General features: G+C 44.3%; 1 protein-coding gene across 4 annotated transcripts in view; it reads left to right on the forward strand.

Moving 5' to 3' along the window:
* Positions 1-20687, forward strand: part of MYH10 (myosin heavy chain 10) — a 99346-nt gene that overhangs the window by 24866 nt on the left and 53793 nt on the right. For all 4 annotated transcript variants that reach the window (XM_027742271.2, XM_027742273.2, XM_027742272.2 and 1 more), the window contains exons 3-4: positions 7859-7886; positions 19023-19125. In XM_027742271.2, the coding sequence (XP_027598072.1) occupies positions 7859-7886; positions 19023-19125 (131 nt within the window). The remainder of the gene's footprint in view (positions 1-7858; positions 7887-19022; positions 19126-20687) is intronic.

Genomic DNA, 20687 nt, shown 5'->3' on the forward strand with positions numbered 1-20687 from the left:
ATTGAAATACAAGCATAGGGGTGGCCTGAGTAGATTTAGGAGCTGCTCGTTTCTCCTGGGAGCCACAAATCAGGAACGTGTCTGTGTCGGAAGCTCAAGGTCTGTGAGGGAGCAGGTCCTGGCAGCCCCAGCTGAGCAGTGTGGGGAGGTGCTGCCTGATGGGTTGTTACTGGCCTTGAGCTGAGCTGCAGGAAACCCTCCTGTGTGAGCCAGCCCTTGGCTGGGACACTGGGTCAGTCCCAGAGCTGTGCCTGTCCCCGGGGGCTGGGGACATCGGGAGCACTCCCACAGGCCAGGCTCTGTCCCTCTCCATGTGTTGCTGTTTGTACATCTCAGCTGCCCTTGGCATGGGGCAGTTTTCTGTGCTGACTCGTGTGCTCTGCTCATCCCAGCTCCAGCTGTCCCCCACTTCAAAAGGCTGGATAAATAAACCTGGACCCGTTTGAATTTGTTAGGGCAGCAATGTGTTACCCATTAACTGCTGCTCACAAGTGCAGCATCTCTGTTGTAATTTCTAAGTTAGACCTACTAAAGCTTCTCTCAGTGATGGTTAATAAAGGTGGTCAAAGACTGATAGTGAAAACTAAACCATATTTCAGCTTCTTCAAGCTTAATGAGTTTGAAAATAAAATAAAATTCAAATTCTCTCTGGTATGTGATGGAGAAGCTGCCCCCAGTTTCACTGGGTGGGCAGGACATAGTCCAGTTTGTTTTGTCCTTCTGTGCTGACTCAGCCCTGGCTGGCAATGCCGAGAACGTCATAGCTTTTCCTTTAGGAATTCAGAGAATTTCAGGCTAATGTTGCAAATGCCTCACTCGTGATTTCTAAAATAGCCTCAATTCATGGCTTGGCTGGTTCCTCCTGTGCTGTGCTGGGGCTGTGCTGGGTGAGTGAACAATGAGTGTGGTCACCTCATCTGGTGCAGACACGCAAGAAATCCCCGTGTTCAGTGCTGTGGGTCACTGTACCAAGTCACAGGGTGAACCATGACTGGGCTCTGAGTGACCTCTGCTATGCTTCACTGGTAATTATTAACTTAATGCCCTCAGCCAGGGAGCGTGGCTGGGATTTATCTCAAATCTCACATCTTCCAGAGCAAGGGACAGAACCACTCTTTTTCTTCAAAAAAAACCCCCTTTTGTTATTTTAACTTCACTGGAACATATGTAGCATGTTTACCCCTCCAACAGTGAAAAGGTGCTTTATTAGCCCTTCACTACAGGCTTGGAGATCTCTTGCAGTAATTAGGCAAAGTGAGGAAAGAGGCAGGAGTGAAATACTGGTTTGTCAGACCAGTGGCAGCTCAGCCCGACAGTTCTCAGACAGGCTGGTTTCTGGGCAGAGGAAATGTAGTAGACACTGGCTGTGTCTGTCCTGTGTCATTCCATGTGGGAAATACCAGGTGAACAGACAGAGCTGGGAATTGGTGATTGATTTAAAGCAGCACTCTAGGGTTTGGCTTTGAAGTGGAGGGTGTTGGGCTGCAGAGAGAGGGTTGATGTAATTCCCCATGGAGTGATGTCTGAGCCAGCTTTGGGGGCTCTCAGTGTTCTGTGGAAAAAGTGTCTGAGCACTGATGAAGCAAAGCTGATAAATATTATTATCCTGAACCTTAAAACTACTGGATACCCACTGGGTGCAGACTACACCTGAACTTGATCTTACTTCTGGTATAACACTACTGTGTTACACCTTTTAGGACAAAGTGAGAATTTCTGCAAGTTCATTGCTTGGCAGTTTCAAAGAGTAAGACTTGGATGTAAAATCCACTCAACATACAAATGAGCTGATGATGGCAAGGCAAGAAGAAAAAGAGAAATGCAGTTTGAAGGTGCACCAAGAGAGATGGATTCCCCTGAAGTGTGTCCTTGATCATTTCTGACCTCCAGAGGTTCCTTCCAGCTTTCAGAAGGATAGTGCAATGATCCTACTCACCTTTCTTGAAGATACCTGGGATGTTTCCATGCTTTTAGTCACCTGAAACCTCCTGAGGAGAGTAACCTGACAGTGATACTTTCCAGCTGCTTTGGATGGATTGCATCAGATGCTTTGGGCATGTGTAGGTTCAGTGTCCTTAAACAGTCAGTACTGGCTTGATGAAATTTGGGTATTAAAACTTGAAATGTCGACTTTAGCAAATTCCCTGCATTCTGCAAAGGTCCCTGGGGTGTTTGATGGGTGACTGTTGGCAAAACAGCTCCTGCAAACTGCCCTGTCTTTGGGAAGGAGTGACTGAGCTGTACAGAGAGATCATTGCACAAGTACTGAAGTGTAGGATAAACAGGAATCTCCTGGTGACCATAAGTGTGTCAGGGAATATTTGGTGTGGCAGGTCCCAGCAAACAAACTTGTGCCTGTCACTCTTCCTGTTGGCCCTTGTTAGAGGTGTTTGTCACAAGTCACTTCACAGTGCTAAGTGTTTGATGATAGTTTATGGGGTAACCAGGCAACATTTTAGAGACAAACACAAAGTAAAAGCCGTGCTTCATCTCTGTAACCAGATCTCTTCCCATGCTTATCAGTCCAGTAGGAAAAGAGGAAAGGAAAAAAAAAAGTGATTGGGAGCTTGGAATTGAAGACTGGCAGGTTGTCAGGTCACCTGTGTGCTTTCCATGTCATGCAGCATTTGTGACCCAGCCCTGGGAATGCTCTGGCAGCAGCAGACCCTGAGCTGGTGGGAAGGTCTCTGTCCCTCTTTCCCCCGGGCACTGACCCATTTTCACAAAACTTGTCAGGAATTCAATTTTTAAATGTCCTTGAACGGACTGATATCTGAGCCTGTTCACCTACAACAGAGGGCACATCCACAGCAGCCCTGTGGAGCCTGCATCCACAACAAACAAGGCTGTCCACCAGGGAACAGAGCTGTGCCTGGGCTGTGCTCTGGGGCACCTGGGCATGAAATATTATCTACAAATAAACAGCAACCCTCCCTTCCTCCTGCATGGAGCCTCTTTTTAGGAACCCAACGATTTCTCTTATTTAAGAAATATCAAAAAACTTGCCTCCTGCACCCCCAAAAAAGCAGAAACTTTTATGGTTGTCTGCTCCAGAAGTGGGGCTGGCACTTGATCACTGGTCTGGAGAGGGAAAAGGAAAGGCTGTGCCAAAATGCATGATCCACAAGAATCTTGGGCTTGGGAAAGGACAGCCCTTGATGTACCTGCAGATAGAACCATTTTCCTCCCCATGGTTTCCTGCTGGCTGGATGTGTGGTAACCCAGAGCTTTTCTTTCTGGGAAAGCAGGTTAAAACGTCCATTTTCACTGCTTTGCTAGATTTAACCTTTTTACCACTTAGTTATTGTATGTTCTTAACTTAAATAATGGGGTTGTGAGACAAGTCAGTGTTTGCATGAAAGTTACTGTTTAAGAATTGTAATCAGAGATAGGTTAAAGCTGAAAGCAGGTTCTGTGAAATTCTTTTCATAGATTTACAAATTGATATTAAGTCAAAAAACGCCTTTCTAGTTGGGCTGTCCACTGTGTGGGATAGCTCCAAATAGCTTCTTCTGTTCATTCTGAGTCAAATTGTGAGAGATAAAGGCAGATCTGGGCATTTGCAATACTTGAAATACCAATACAGTAAAGAGTAATTGGACAATGCCAGTTGTAGGGATTGTGTGTCAGTGTGCTTGTAAGGTCTGTTCTGTGATAAAGTTTCTGTGCTTGCAGAGTTGCTACCTTTTGAGTTTTGGTGGGAAACTTGAAAAGATTCTTGCTTTTCTGTTTAGTTGTCTTATATCAATTTATAAATTACTAGAGTGTGACCAGAGCAGAACAAAATCATGCTTTTAAGAAAAGCTGCCTTTAAAATACAGTATTTTTTTTGTAGACAGACTACAGCTTTGAGCTACAACTTTTCACAACATCCTGCCTGAGCCAATTGCCCAACAAATGTTTGATGTACATCTGGAACCTTCCTTGGAGTTAACAGGGGTTTGTTAGGTAAAGTCTGTTGAGGGGAGTGGTGGAATCTAGTTTGGTGAGAGAAGGGATGTGGAGTCAAATGCTTTGTGTTCTGACAGTCAAAACTTCATGCATCTTCTTATATCGCAGGATCTATCTATTCTTATGGATTTTCAAACCAGAAAACTTGGCAACCTTTTTGCAGCCAAGCAACAGGTTTGTTTGAGGAGCTGCCCAGTGCTGTCCCCAGAGCATGTTCCTGTGGGGAGAGGAGAGCAGAGGAGGGAAAAATGGCTTTCAGAGCTGTAATTCTTCTTGTCTTGTTCTGGTCATTCTCCTTGGCCTCCCCAGGGTGTTTGTTCCCTGCAGGGTGGTGGGATGGGGTTGGTGGGATGAGTTTAACGTGGCTTTGGCTCCACAGCAGCTGATCCTCAGCTCGGGTGAGATCCTGCCTTTGGGTGGAGGTGAAAGGAGCAGGAGAGCAGGGGTGAAAGAAAGGCTTCAATGCCTGAGACATCCAGCTGGAGCTGTATATAAATGTTCTGTGTGATGCAGGGTAAGTGATCTAATGAATAACCACTTTTGTTTGGATAGATGTTTTGGTAGGGTTAGTTTTCTGCTGGGATCACTCACTGATTATTGGGTCATCGTAGGTGACTACCAGTGCTGGCTCAAGGGGGGCCTGGGAATGTACACCAGGGGTGGAGGAGGTGGCACCTTCTGCTGGGCAGGATTTGCAGCTCCCCTGGGCCAGGGAATGTGCCTCTCCCAGTGGCTTTGGGGTGCCCAGAGGGTTGGTGGCTGGTACGAGAGGTGGTTCTCATGCTCTGTGTGCTGATTCCTGTGGTACAAACTGCACCAGGGAGCTGATCTGATTGAACACTGAATTTTGGTAGTTCCTCAGCTACAGTGCATGTGCACAGTCAGCTGCTGGTTCCAGAGGAGGAATGGGATGGGACACTGGGCAGGGGAAGCTGAGACACCAGCAGCTGCTCCAGCTGAATTACAGCAGTGGGGGAGCTCCAGCCTAAAGCCAGTGTCAGGTTGTATTGCTTTCATGCTTCCAGATTCTTCCATTCCAAAGGACCTTTCAAAGCTTATTTCAGCAGCATAAAATCAAATTTTGGTTTTATTCATAGACTTTCCATAACTTTAGCTTTTATTTTCAAGTTAGGGTTATTGTAGTAAACCTTCTCTGTGCAACTTGAATGTTTTGGTCTTCGGTGTAGTTTGAAGACCTTGGGATATATTTAAATCCAAGCTGCAGAAGTGAAGTGGTAGATTCCAATGGGGTTTTCCTGTTGGTTTAAAACCAAAGGGGGTGTTTTATGATGTAGCTTGAATTAAGAGCTTGGTCCTGTTATTTTATCCCCATTTAAACATCCTTGTTTTCATGCTTATATTCATCTGATTGGGTTGAATGGACCCAGAAAAATGGATTTGGGGTAACACACTTGAGTTCAGATAATTTACTTTATAAGGTCTGTGTCAATTCAGGCTCCTGGACAGAGAAAATGAAAAAGCTCAGCTGCACTTGCTGGAGTTTCTGGCAGTGAGAAATACATATAAATATCTGAACTTGTAGACTTTCTGTAGGACTAACTGGGTAAGAAAATTCATTTATCCAGTGTGCAGTGTGTGCTGTGGCACAGTAGCATTGCGTGGTAAATGGACAGGTAAAATATGATACAAAGCACTGACAAACACACATTGTCTTCAACTAAACTACTGTAAACTTCAAGGCAAATGTTACCCGTGTTCTTAAGTGTTTCAGAAGTGCTAAACTGAAGAGCTCTGGTTTGGAGGAGACTTTTTTTTGATGAAGTGGCTGAGGTACAGTGACAAAATCAGTGATGTTATCCCTGGGGAGTAAAAAGGCAAAAATCAAGTCATCACTTTAAAAAATAAATACTAAAGCTGGGAAATATTAACTTTAAACTCTACTCATGATACCAACTTGGCATCCATTCAGCAGTTCCTTCTGGAAGAACAAATGGTTCCTACTGTCCTGCGTCACCTTGAGTTGTGCTGCCATGTGGAGTGGCTGTGAAGAGCCTGAGTCACTCTGGTGCCCTGGGAGCAGGGCAGGGGCAGAGCTGGGCCTCTTCTGGCTGTGCTGACAACTGGGCATGCAGGACATCCAGCTGCTGCTGTACTTCTGGGCTTGCTCTGCTGCTGGTACTAAAAAGTTATTTTTGATAGGCCTTGCAAGTCCATGTGCCAGGTATCAAAAACAGAAGAACATAAACTTCACAGAGTGTCTCCTTAGAATTTCTTTTGTCACACTCCCACTGCTTTTGCCTGCTCTCAGCTTTCATTTCTTGCAGTCCCAGGCTTTCCCCTTACTTTTTTTGGTGTGTCTGTACTGGAGCTGCTGTGCTGTGGGGGGGCTCAGCCTGGAGCAAAGGAGGCTCAGGGGGGACCTTCTGGCTCTGCAACCCCCTGACAGGAGGGGGGAGCCGGGGGGGGTCGGGCTCTGCTGCCAGGGAACAAGGGACAGGAGGAGAGGGAACGGCCTCCAGCTGTGCCAGGGGAGGCTCAGGTTGGACATCAGGAGGAATTTCTTGCTGGAAAGGGTGGTCAGGCACTGGCAGGGGCTGCCCAGGGAGGTTTGGAGTGCCCACCCTGGAGGTGTCCCAGGAAGGCCTGGCCGTGGCACTCAGTGCTCTGGGCTGGGGACAAGGTGGGCATCGGGCACAGGGAGGACTTGATGATCCTGGAAGTCTTTTCCAGCCTTTATGATTCTGTGATTCTCTATATTTTTTTAGATGCTGTCTCTCTGAAGTTGAAATTCAGCTTCAGTACTAATAGTTACACCATGAACTCAGCTCATCTCATGGAGGGGGTGACTGGTTTCATACAGCCTGGAAAATTGGCAGGGACTCTGTGTAGTCCTGAGCTTTACACATGAGCAAAACAAAGCTTGGTTTTATTTATTATAATACAATTCATTACAAATTACCAATCAGAACAGAAAATGTGTTTGAAGTTCTGAGCTTGCAGGAGACAATTGTGTTTTCTTGGAGCTGGTGAGAAGCAGCTGAAGTGTGTAAAAGCAAGATCTTTGTGATGCAGATTTATGAAAAAGATGTTGAACTCATTGAAAACCTGGCTCAGACAGGGCAGAAAACACCTTTAACTGAAACGCTCTCCTTACTGCAGGTATATTTGAATGCTTTCACTATAGAATTAATATAGAGTGTGTGGTGCTGAAATATGTTCTGGAAAGGCCTTGTAATTCTGAAATGCCCCTTGCAGGGTATAAGTGTCCTCCAGGCAGTTCTCAAAGGTCAGGAGCACAGCAGTGGGTGTCACAGAAGTGCTGAGCCACTGCTGCAGCTCTGGACTCTGTGCAGCCTTTCCCTGCATGTCCTTTGGACGAGGCTTTCATGAATAAGCTAAATTGTGGAGGCACTTCAGGCCTGCATGTTAATGTAAAAAAGAAAACAAAAAGCTGTAGAGTAAAGCACTTGTTTGCTGGGGATGTCAGTGCTCTTTCCAAGTGTCTGGTTGTCAGTGTTCTGTACTTGAAGCTGTTTTTCTCTTCAGTGAAGGTTTTAAATTCTTTGTGCTTACAGAATAAGAAATGTTAGGTCAGCTTTGTCTCAAAATATAGTTTAAAAGATTGCAGTGGACTATTATTAATTTTAAGCAAAATTTTGAATTTTTGATCTGAAATGGCAGGACTTAGTCCAGCTTTATCTGAAAATATATTTAAAAAGATTGCAGTGGGTTATTATTAAATATAACCAGTTTTTAACTTTATTATCTGAAATGGCAGGACTTGTAGGAATGTCTGAGCTGTTGTTTGGGGGATGTGTGTGAGAACTGGGACATGATTAAAATTGCTTTAGAATTCTTAAACTGAAAAGATGAATTTAAAAAACGTTTAAAAGAAACTGTATTGTATAAACAAAAACCTATAACCATGTTTGTTCTTGTTTTGCAGACCGTGAGGACCAATCCATTCTCTGCACGTAAGTGACCACTTTTCATTTGGGCATTTTTGGGAATCTGTGCTGAAAGGGGTCTTTGATACATCTGTGGTAGTCAAAGCTTGGTCTTTAACCTTTACAGGTGGTGGGTAATGATTAAAGATGTGGCATGAAGTGATATTTAATATGGGACTATAATCTTTTAATACTGTACTTCACATTATTGCAAGTTTTCTAGGCATGTGCTGTTTAAGAAATGCAGTTTAAAAATGTCAGTAAGAGATCTGAATCTGAACCACACAGCTTGAAGTTCACACCTGAAATGCTGTGCTGTGACTGCTCAGGGGGATAAAGCCTGAGGGAGACAGGATCCAGAAGTGGGTCTGGAGACCAGCAGCTTGCGTTGGATCTGCTGCAGACAGGGGATCTCTGAAGAAGTTGACACTAAGGTTCCCTTTTACCTGAACTTGCCCCACCCAGGAGCAAACTTCTCACCTCAGTTCAAATTTCCCTGGGATCTGGAACTGCAGTGGTTGGGAAGCCAGAATACAAATGCACTTCCAGGTGTATGACACTCCTGAGCTGATCTGTAGGAAATAGGAAGGAGGGTGGGAGAGAAAGATCAAGCAGAAGATCATCAGCACCCCTGGATCCAGTGATGTCCTGTTGGTCCTTCCTCACCCTGGGCTTGGAGATGGGGGTCCTGCGGTTGCTCTTCTGGAGTTACCACCTTTATCCAGTCCAAGTTCTGGGTATCCATGGGGTGGTCACAGATGTCCCCATAGCTTGGGGTGCCATGTCTGTCAGCAGTTCTTCCTTTCCCGCAGTTTGCCAACGTGGGAATTTTTGTCTGGGTGGATTAACCAGGTTGTGCTGACCAAAGCTCCCCTCAGCTAGACCTGGAATTAGTGTCTTCCTGTTGTAAATGTCTCTCTTCTGTGCTTATCTCAAGTTCCCACTGTGGTGGCTGATCCTCTGGCAGGTTTCTTCTGTGGTTTGACAGTGTTTTGAGACAGGCAACTGTGTTCTTCAAGTCCTTCCAGCAGATGCAGTGCCCTGTGTGCCCTCTGCCTGGGGTGTGTGATCCCCTGGCCCTGCTGTGTGCCAGGACGTGCTCTGGAAGTTGCTTTCTGAAGGAGCTCAGTGGTGGATCAATTGCTGGAAGGAGTCCTGGGTTCACTTTCCTTCTTTACATGAAGGGATTCAAATCTCCATCTTCTTCTTCCTGCAGAAGTGCCTTAACTGTCAGAGTCTGTACAAGACTGAAGGTGGATCCTTTCAAGCCAGGCTTTTCTGCACTATGGAGACTATGAATACAAGATTCTCAGGGCCAAGGAAACAGGAGCAAACACAGTTCTGTAGCTAAGATAAAAGTTGATCCAGTTAACACAGGCTTGTCTAGGTCTGTGGTTCCTGCTCTTAGTAGAACTCATCTTTTCCTGGGATGACTATTCCATGTGCAATGTACAAAGCAGCCCTCAAAGCAGGGATGGGATCCCAGGGTGAGAAGAAATGCTTTGTTCTCGTGTGTTTGTGGATGCTTTGACAGTCTTTGCTTGCCCCAGGTGAATTTTTTTGAAGTAGCTTCATGTTTTGTGTCTGTGCATGAACCTTTCCCTCCTTTGCATGGTCAGCCGAGCCCACAAAGGTCGGAATGACAGTGCTGCAGGATTTGGTGGATGCCTGATCTGGTGAAAGATTGGAAGGCCTTTAAGCTCTCTTGCCTTTGTTTTTGTTATTACCTCAGCTCTCAGGTTACCATAAGCTTTTGATCCTGCTGTGCTGAACAGATAATTGACCCTTGTTTTGTATCTGGTTCAGCACAGTCCAGTATGGAATTTGTGGATCTTCTGCTGGGTTCCACATCTTGGCTGGGCTTGCTTTGCAGAGGAGCTTGAGTCCAGATGGTGGGAGGTGGGATGGACACAGATCCTTACAGCCAGACCTCAGGAGGACGTGATCACATCCAGTATGGAAGTCTGGAGCTGCTGGGGACTGCTCTGAGTGCATCCCAATATTAAGAACCTCAGAGATGGCCTTGAGGACATCTCTTCTGTTGGACATGGGAAATGCTTGGTGACAAATCTACTCCATGTAAAATTCCAGAATCTGGTGCTAAGAAGTTTCATCACTGGCTTGGAAGCATATCACAAACCTGGGTATTGAAAGCGTTAGTCCCATGACATGAGTTTCACCACCTTTAATTCAGTGCCTTGGTTGTATCAGTCTTAAAGGCTCCACATAACAGAAGTGTGGCAGCCTTAATAAATCTGAGTTTCTGAGCACAGATTCCAGGCTCTGTTGCTGTCCTACAGCTCTACCTGGTGTTTCTTGCTGAAGTACTTACACAGCAGCATAAATTCAAAAGACCAACGTCACTGAACGCAGTTCACAAGAAAATATGGATTTCCTCCATAATGGGGACGTATCTGTGGCCTCAGGATTATAAAGGATAAGGCATTGTATGTCCAAATTGGATGTACAGTGTGGGTCTTGCCTTGTCAGAATGTGAGAGACATGAGGTGATAGATGATGGGATCCAAGGTGTTTCTGTCATCTTGGGAGTTGTACACCAGAGTTCCACCATAGCCCAGGAGACCTTGCTCACACTGTCTGATGAGCAACACCATTTACATGCTGAGTACAAAAAAGGATAGTAGAGGCTGCCAGGTTAATAAACACTTTCCTCTTAAAATAAGTTTCTCTTAGACTGTTTTCCACTCTGTGTTCAAGAGAAGTGCCATCAAACCCATTTGTACTCCCCTGTATGTCCCTTTTGAACAGATAAAGCCAGCTCTCTTCTGTGGCACTGTCCCAAAGAGTGTTTCCCCCGTGGACTTCATGGGAGAGCCCTATTATTTTGCAGCTCTGCACTCTAAACTGATGTTTGGGATGTTAAATCTGCTCCATGAATGGGACAAGGCCATGGCAGACTCACTACCTCCAGAAGGAGGTCCCATGTTTTGACCAGGAATCCTGTTTCTCTGTTTTGACCTGTGTCCAGGACTCCTGTTGCATTGCTGATTCTGGGGAAGAGGTAAACTCTGTGTTTCCCCTCCTGCCACTGGTTTTACAGGTCTTAGACTAAGGCAGAAATAAATAAGGTGGAAGGAGTGTGTCTTAACCACACCGGAGGTGGTTTCAGAAACTCCTTTGGCAGTTCATAAAAGGCTTGACACATCTTCTCATCCCAAACTTGCTGTCTCAGGACCTGGGTCACCTGGTTGACCCTGATCTTTAGTAAAGCTGGAAGTCCTCAGAGTACTTTTTAATTTCTCCAGCAGGAGTGGTTCAAACTGGTGGGAGAGAAAACAGCCCTTGCCTTGTGCACTGGGATGAGGACAGTTGTGGTGTGCCTGTCACTTCCCTGTCTCCAACTGCCTTGACCATAAATTGTCTGGAGAGGAGTCTGTCCCACGGCTTGCTGAAGGTCCATCTGGGCAGCACCTTCACCTCTCTCCCCCTGTCTCTAGTTGATGAAGTTTCCTGGGATTTTACCTTCCATGGCCTTTAGAGGAGGGGCCAGATCAGTTCTCCAGTGACAGTATTTGAACACCACTTTCCCGGTTCTCTGGATCCAACCACCCTTTCTTCTTGACAGCCAGGAGTGCTGCTCTCGAGGGTGTTCTTAGTGTAGGATTGGTGCTGTGTTGGGCCTTTGGGTTTGGTTTCAGTTCTTCCTCTTCAAGGACCGTCTCTGCATGTTCTCCACCTGCCTTCCTTTGGTTCCAGCTGGGTGAATGTCCAATCCATTCGTACTTACCTTGGAAAACCTTTAAACTCTCTTGCCTTCAATTTTGTTATTGCCTAACCTGCAAGATAACTGTGAACTCTTGATCCTTCTGAACTCACTAGACAACTGAATCCTGATTTATATTTGGTACACATGATATTTTCTTATCCTAGGCATGAAAATGCAGTTAAATCTGGGATTGAGGCAGATTCATTGTCTTGACCTGTGCAGATCTTTGGGAAATACCAGCCTGTTTCCCCCAAAAGGCCTGCAGTTACCTTGCTTCAGTCTAGTAAATATTAGCTCTGTGAAGAAGGTGGTGTGTGCAGGTGGATCTTTCTGAGGAATACAGTTTGCTCAGAGTTATCTTAATTTTTTTCTCACCAAGAGAGCTGTGCTGAAGAATAACCTGTATTTCACCGAGATGCTGCAGATACAGAATTCCTCTTAATGCCCTGTTGGAGTGGGCTGACCTTGGGGGATGGTTCTCCAAGCATGTCTCTCATCACATCTCATTGCTTTGAAGGCAGTGGGTTTACCTGGAGGTTTCCTGTCTCACCTGCTGATGTTCCATGAAGAGTTTTGCATGAACTGGTGGTCTTAAAGTTAGTAATATTTTCTCAAAGTCAAACATACTGGGAAGGAAAAAACCCCCACCAAACTACCTGCTGTGTTCTCTGGCTGCTTGTCTGAGCAGAACACCCTGTCCTGGCATGGAGGGTGGTTCTCCAGGAGGGCACTGCTGGCATTGCCAGCTGATGTGGCTCTGCTGAGCTCTCCAGTCCACTCCTGATGACAGATGACTTCCTGCTCTTGCTCAGACATGAGGCATCTCTGAACACAAAATAGTGTGCTGTCTTCCTCTCTTAGTTACCTTCTGTTCTCTTCCCGTTCCACTCCCCACCTTTTAGGAAGCCAAATATAGACAATTGTGTTGTTGCAGAGGCTGCAGGGCTTTATTCAGAGTTACTGGTGTGGTCTCTGTTGTTTCATTGTGGCACCTCCTTCCCCATCTGTTTGTGTAAGTTGGTGAGTACCTGAGCCCAGGGATGGAGTTTGTAGGAGAAACTTCTTGTTTAAATTACTTATTATAGAAAGGCTTTTTTCAGAGTGAACCAGAAGTCCTTCTCCCACATGCAGAAGGACTCTGCTGCTCCATGGTGTCACCCTGATTTCCTCAGGTGGTGATGAGATTCCTTATGTGCCCTTTGGCATTCACCCACTGCAAATCCCAAATATGTGCAGAGGCACACACCCCTACAGCTCCTGAATCTACTGGACAATCTATCACATGGGTGAAAGCCAGATTATTGCCTGGCTAATGATGAGATGGGAGGAGCTGAACAAACAGTAATGGTGGGAATTTCTGTTCAGCTTTGAAGTTGGATGGTTTAATCTTGGGCTTTAACCACTAACACATGGTTAGAAAGGTTGCTGGAGCTCTCTTCTGCTTTGTAGTTTAGTTCATCGAGCTTTTCAATGAAAAGCAAACGAGCAGCCCTTAAAACCAGCACTTCTCCGGGAAGCTGGACTTAACCAGCTTCCTTCTCATCACTCCCCCTTGACTGGAGTGCAAATGAAAGTTTATTTTGGATCTTGTGTCTGTAAATTCTTAGTTTGCTGAAAAGAAAGGACAATATATGTAGTTCCAGCAACTTAATGTTCCTGAGAGCTTATAGGTAATATAATATGTTATATATTATATATTTATACATATATATAATAAGTAGTTTTCAGCCTGTTAGCCCAGCATCCATAAGTGATGCCTTACAGAAAGTGGTGCCAACATTGCAGTGTGCACATGTCTTCCTGCACATTTTCCCGTTTTTGTGGGATGTGAAGCTGTTCTGGAGAGACTTTGAGGCTTTGTTTTCTTGGAGAAGCTGCAGCTGCTGACGTTTTGCTAAGTTTTGGTGTTTCTCTCTGTTGTTGCTGCCTGTTAGTGCTCACTGGCCATACCAGGCTGCTGGAGGCTGATGACCAAGATGAAGAAATTTGTGTTGTGGTAGCGAAGAATCTGAGAAATATTCCAACCTCCCCGGGCTTCAGGCGACTCTTGGGAAGTCAGCTGTGAAAATGTGCTGCTCTGCACTTTTTGCAGTTAATGTGTTTCTGAAGTGAAGGATCTTACCACAGACTTCTGGTATTCTCAGAACTGGGCCTGGGCTTGATAAATAGGCATTTAGCAAGATGCTTGCAGCCCCACAAGGATATCTAATCTGAATTGGCTTCTGTAGGAGTGGTGGGGTGTGGAGGGAATAGAGGCTGCTTATTACAGGACAACAGCAGCAAATACCAAGCATTTTTGTATACAACCTCTGGCTGGAGTCCAGCTTGTAACATTCCCTAGGCAAGTGGTGTTGAGATGATGAGAAGCATCAAGAGGGAAAGGAAGCAGCTCTGAAGCAGCCACGTAAATAGTAAAGCCAATTAATGACTCTTCTCCAAACTATCAGTTATACCTCTTGCAGAAAATAAGGCAGGTGATTAAAATGTCCTTTTAATTACAGGTCTTGCCTGTAAATATCTGTTAATTTGTAGCTGGCAGATGATCTGCTCAGTTGTGTCTGAGAATAAGTGTCTCCTCTGTTCTTTGCAACTGCTGTTGTGAGAGGGACAAAAGCCCATTGTTGGGGCTCTTACATACGCAGTTACTTTCTCCTACAGACAATTTAAGTGCATATTTCCATGGTTTGGGGCCTTGGGTAAGTGGCTGCTTTAAATGGAAGCTGTGAGTGGCAGGTTGGGTTCTTGTGTCCTGGGAATTTGGCACTGAGAACTTGCCCAGGTGTCAAGGGAGCGGTGCCACTTCTTCACAGGAGGACCTTCTGCTTCCAGATGAACTTCCCATCCCAGAGCTTGTTCCTGATCGGGAAGGAGAGAACTAGACTGAAACTCCTAGGGCAGGGAAAGGGTTGGAGTGAACCAGGCCCCCACCATGTGAAATCTGGGTTATTTGGGTTCGTTTTCAGGGATTGAAATCACAGAGATGATCTGTGGTGGGACAGAGGGCACCAACTGCTTCTGACCATCCTCCTTCACCCTACGTGCTTATCCTCCCAAATACTGTTAGTCAGCAGCAGGCTGAGCACAGGTAGCAAGGGAAAGAAAAGCCTGTCTTTGAATTTCAGAGTTTCTTTGGAATTGTGTGGCTTTGTGTCCTCCCGTCCCGTGTCACTCACAGCACTACACTCTGTACCTGCTGGGAAGCTCCTGCCCTGCCCATGGAATTAGTGGCTCTCTGGGTGGGGGTGGAAGGAGGCCTGTCTGTGCAGTGGCACTTCAGGGAGCAACTTTAGACTCATTTGACTTCCCTAAAATCCATCAACTCGTTTGCCAGGTCAGGAGGAGATGGTGGCATTGCCTGCCCTGCCGGGTGCTGTCACTGTCACAAGGTGTGTAAATGCTTCAAACCCTCTTGGCAATAAGGAAAGCAACTGTTTCACTGCTGTTTTCCTTCAGAAGCACTGTTTCCTCCCAGAATAGGTCTTTCCCAAACAGGTACTTGACCTGCTTCTGGAATAATAACTACCATTATAAGTGGGTCGTGTGGGAAGAGTGTTCTCCAGGAATTTGGAAGACCAGCTTCCATTCCTGCTTCCTGCCTCTTTGCTTTATGAATTGTGAGTCGTCTGCCACTATGTTTTGCCTGTTTTCCAGGTGAGAATCTGTTCAGCAGTGGAAGTGCCTTTTGTACAAAGATTTGGGCTCAAGTTGCTCAGGGAAAAAACTGCAGCTGGTTGAGTCAGTCACTAGTTTTTGGTAACCAAATTGTAGCTGGGATAAATTTGCCTGAAGACTTGGCTTTGCTGAAAATGGCACTCCAGCTTTACATGCAATGAATTTAAAACCATGTTAAACTTTAAAGTGCTCATGCTGGCTAAGCTTTTCCTCTTTTAAATGTGCATGGAACTGCTTCAAAGCAGAAGCTGCTCCAGGGAAAAGCATGACTTGAGATACTGCATACATTTACCAGGACTGTCGGACTCTCTTTGACCTGTCCCTGTTTCCAAGGGAGAGATCCCTCAGTTAATTGATGGAATAACCTTATGCCTCCAACTGGAGGCTATGGCTCAGGATGGTTTGCTTTTTTGGGAGCACTGTTTGTACAGCCCATGGCTGGAGCTCAAAGAGTGTTTCAATTCAGTCTCATTTTTGATCCTACAAGTGGTGGAGCTGAGGCTGAAACGAAGAAGGTGAAATAATGACCCTGTTGAAATCATTAGCAGAGCTGCCACTGACTGAGGGAAGGCTTTAGTTGTTTAATTTATGGTAACATATTGAGTTGTATTAAAACAAGGTTTTGAAAAACTTAAGCTTTAGCTCTGTGATACCATCTCCTTTCCATAAATATTGTACATGGTGTTGCTGAGAGTTTACCTTTTTTGGGCAGGTTGATAGAGGTAGAAGATTTTCATTTATTTTTATAATCTATGTGTTTGCACTCCTGGGAAAGAACCAAAATATGCAGATGTCATTATTCCTATAAATGCAAAGGACTTTATCCTAAATCTTCTAATTCTTTTGTAGGATATGACAGCACAGCTATCTGACACTGTGCTGCAGGAAATATTTGGCATATTTGTAAGCTCCAGGGAGCAGAACTGGGATGATAACATCCCTTAGTGTTGCTTTTGAATAAGAACTTGCTAAAGGGCTTTCTCTAAAAAACTAAAGGCTTTTTAGCAGAAGGAATGTATTGCAAGGTTCTGCCCTTCCTGTGCTTGTGCAGCTTTACTGGTGTGTCCACAGGAGCCTCTTCCAAAACCCTGTGCTGCCCTTTCCCAAAGTCAACATCTGGGCTGTATTTATTGTACCGCCTTCTCCTCACTGCACATGTAAATTTTCCTCCTTCAAAAATTTAATAAACTTTTTTGAAAATAAATAAAAATTAAATTTTAAATAGAAATATTTTTCCCTCCTTCAAAATTTAATAAACTTTCTTCTTGTAATTTGACATTAAAGATTATTTCTCTAGTTTTAAAGGCACAGCTAATAATGTGTTCCCAAGCTCTGCTGACAATAAGAACAAATTGTATTGTTTTAAAATGTAAATGTATATTTTGCTGTATTTCTTTTCTTAATTCTCTTACCTGCTGGAATAGTTTTAGCATTAGCATATTTTAATACACATCCAGAAACAGGCAAAGCTGCTTTTATTATTGCTCGTGGTCATGAATTATGTTAATGGCAGCACTGCAGTAAAAGGGAAATGAGAAATAAAGACTTGAGTAGCAAGAATTGACATCTGATGGTTTGGGGTGTGTTTTCCTCTTGTCAGTGTTCACATTTGTGTTGTATGTGGAGACTCTGGGCAGGGTAGAAATGGGATTTTTCATTAAGTCAAAGGGTGTTGTTCCACTTGTAGTGGTCCCCAAGTACAGCCAGTTTCTGTGTTGCATATTGATGGTATCTTGGCAGAAAGGAAACCCAGTTATCCATTAGCAAACTCTGAGTAATCTCCTTTCCAACCAGCTTTTCAGGTAGAACCTTCCAAGTTTTTCCATGCACTGAGCAAAGCCAGCCCAGCCGACGAGTTCCGAGGGAACTCCCCCCTCTCTCTGGAAAGCTTCGAGTGATTGAGTACAGTGACCTCTGATCTTTCATATTCTCTGTTATTTTTCAATGACTGGGAGGAAAAGTGGAACCAAAGTGGTTTTAGGCTGCTGTAGTTGTTTCTGAGGAGCAGATGCCACCAGCAGAAGTGTTAACCCTTGGTTACCCCTCTCGTGTTGGAGGCCACAGTCCGGTAACGGAGGCTGTGCAATATCCCCCAATATCTTTGCAGAATTATTCGTCCAGTTTTTTCAGTTAAAGACTTCTTCCAGCAAAACCTTGGGGCTGCTGCTGTTCTCCAGGTCAGACAGAGGCTGTTTTACCTTGTGAGGAATTCAGTGAACTGCTGTGAATGAAAGAGCTGCTTCAGCCCCTGTCACTTCTTGCTCCTGGATAGAGGAATGGCCATCCTGCTGCCCCTGGTCACCTCTGCTGGGGCCATTCTCCTGTGGGGTTTCCATGGTTTAAAAGTGTTGGAAGGTGAGAAGAAATGAGTGTTAGAGCCCATTCTCTTTGAAAATCTGGGGTAATATCAATATCCTTTCTGTAAATGCAGAGGTAAAATTTCAAGTGCTGTATCGTCTCATTTTTGCAGCTGTTGAGTGTAGTGTGAGGATGGTGCTAAGCTCTTACCTGATCAAGAAGTGCAGGTCTGAAGGTACTAAATCCCTGAGCAAATGCAGATCAGCTACAAAACTGGGGTGTACAGCGTGCTGGAGGAAGGTATTTATGAAGACTGCAAAAGAAAGTGCTTTAATTCCCCTGGTAAATGAAGATTTCCATTCTGAGTAGCTTAGTGGAGAAATACCCAAGCACAGAGAGTATGTGCTTGTCATTCTTAAAAAGGAGGAGTTGGCTTCCAAACTGTTAATTTCTGAACAACTCCTGAATGACAGGAGTGCTTTCACTCTTTCCATGCAAATTCCCATAATAAGATCCTTTTTAGCTTCCCACACCTCTGAGTTGCTCGTGGCAGTCCCTGTCTCCCTGGAAATGGCTCCTTTTCCCCTGGTTTGCAGCCTTTGACTCATGCCTAAGTCAGGCCTGAATCCCTTTGGGCTGTGGATTTGTCTGAAGAGCAGACCTAGGTTAAAAAAAAACAAACCCAAACTGTGATTTTTAGGGCTGTAGTAACATCATTTGTGATGGCAGGGATGTGAACTTGGTCACATTATCACAGTTCTCCTGTAAACCTCACAATAAACTCTGTCTAAACATATTCTGCCTTCAGTCCACCTCTGGCTTAACAATGAGATGTGCATTTGCTGTCCTTGTTATCTGTGAACTCTCCCACTCTGCACTGATAAATTTATTTCTTAATGAATTCATCTAGCCCCGTGGCCTTAAATATGTTTTTAACCTTGTGAAGAGTCTGAGTGGAAAGAATCTGCTTGTTTAAAGTGTGTTTTACTGCACTGTGAAACTCCTAAAGGTACAGAGTGTTTCCATCAACTTGGTAATTCCTGTAACCAAATCCTGGAATATTAAAATATAATAAAATTATGCTAAATATAAATGTGTATATATGTCATGATTTAAAAATATAGATGTATCTGCAGCCTGAAAAATTGTGTCTACGGTGGTCAAGGCAGGGGGCAAGTGTTTCATGTTCCTTCAGCATAAAGCCAAAAGCTCTTAATCAAACTGATGGTCGACGTTGTATCAACATCTTGACGCTACAGAGATCTTTAGGGTGAAGAAAGTGTTTTAAACAAATACCTTGTAGGATTTGTTTAAAATCCCTGCAACTGCAGTTTGCTTTTAGGTGGTTAGTGAAGGTCTGTTGCATAGTTAAAGCCATAAATGGAATGAACTGAGGCTGCTGTAAACAGAGGGTTGAGAAGTTGTTGAAAATGAATTTTGAGGGAAATGTCTGAAATGTTTTGCAGGGGTGAATCTGGTGCTGGGAAGACTGAGAACACTAAGAAGGTTATTCAGTACCTTGCTCATGTTGCTTCCTCCCATAAAGGAAGAAAGGACCATAATATTCCTGTAAGTTGGGATATTTTCTCGATTTTTTTTATTGCTTTTTTTGAAAACTACTGTCTTTGCATTAAAAAACCATGATTTTTTGATTAAAGATAAGCTGTAATATATAATCCATGTAATTTTGTCTCAACCATTATTTTCTCTTTAGCAGTGGCTGAAATGAGCAGTTACATTAAAATTTCCAGTCCATGTCAGCTGTTAAATTTATGTTGTAAAATTAAAGGCTTTATGCAAGTGGTAGTAAAGTTTTCTGATGTAGCAAACCCCAGTTTTCCAAGAATTCAATTAAACTTGGGCAGTTCCTAGTGAATTTAGTTCCCACTGGATGCAGTTTTTGGTGCTACATTGATGAACAAGTTTTTTGTTCTTTGAAAAATTAACTTGCAAATGGGAAAAACTAACTTGTAACTGGGAAAAATCATCAAACTTAAAAACTGATGTAGATTTGCTATATCTAGAAGTCAGCATCTAATAAAAAGCTCAGATTTTATTACACTACAAACAGAGAGTATACATTTTTATGTCAGAGAATATTGAATTTTTTAGTAACTTGAAACCAACTCTGATTTATGTAGAACTTTCTTCAGTTTTCCTGCCAGGCTTCAACGTTTGCACTGAATTTTTGGTAATTCTTTGCTTTATAAGAATATGAATGGTTTGAATATCTGTTGTTGGATCTCTTTGCAGTGAAGTCCTAATTCAGCTTTGCTACAAGCAAACAGCTCGATGGAGTCAGTGCTGGTTTTCCAGCAGTAATGCAGGTGTCTGTGTGGGTGGAACCTTCAAACTCCATCATCTGACTTAGGGAATCAGAGAAAAGACCTTCAGAATCAAGTCCAACCTTTGACCAGTCCCACCATTCCCACCAAACCATATCACAAAGTGCCACATCCACTCGTTTTCTGAGCACCTCCAGGGCTGGGGACTCCACCACCTCCCTGGGCAGCCCCTGCCAATGTTTGACCACTCTTCCAGTGGAGAAATTTTTCCCAATATCCAACGGGAACCTCCTCTAGCACAACTTGAGACCTTTTCCCCTTGTAGCTGCAACAACTTTTAATGCACAGCACTTAATGCCGAGACATTCTTGAATGTGTCAAGACTCAAAACTCCTGGGAGAACAGGAGATGACTTTTGAAAAGTCTGTGAAGGAAAAAAAAAAAAAAGGCAAGGATTTGAAGTGGGAGAGAAGGAAAGGTTGCAGGTGAATCTGGAGAAATCTCATGAAGTGTGTGGGGAAACTTGAGTCTTTGCTTTAACCAAGAGCAAATAACACGGGCTGTGCATTGATACTTGTTCAAACTGGTGCTGGTTTATCACACGGAAAAGATCAAAATTAGTCTTTCTAAGTATTTCCTGAGCAGTCTGAGTGTGCTGCAGTTGTATGGGGGGGTTCCAGGCCTCACAAGGAGGTTCCTTAGGAGTGTCAGCAGCATTAGGTGTGTTCATGGCACTGTCGGGTGTGCTGGGAGGGCACGTGGCTCTGGGGGACACTGTCTGGGACATCATCCAGCAGAAGTTCTGAGTAGTATTTGATTTCTGAATATTCCTAGCTTTATCACTTC

Source organism: Pipra filicauda, unplaced genomic scaffold, assembly GCF_003945595.2.
Source record: "Pipra filicauda isolate LSUMZ 115617 unplaced genomic scaffold, ASM394559v2 scaffold80_size11013439_pilon, whole genome shotgun sequence".
Lineage (NCBI taxonomy): Eukaryota > Metazoa > Chordata > Aves > Passeriformes > Pipridae > Pipra > Pipra filicauda.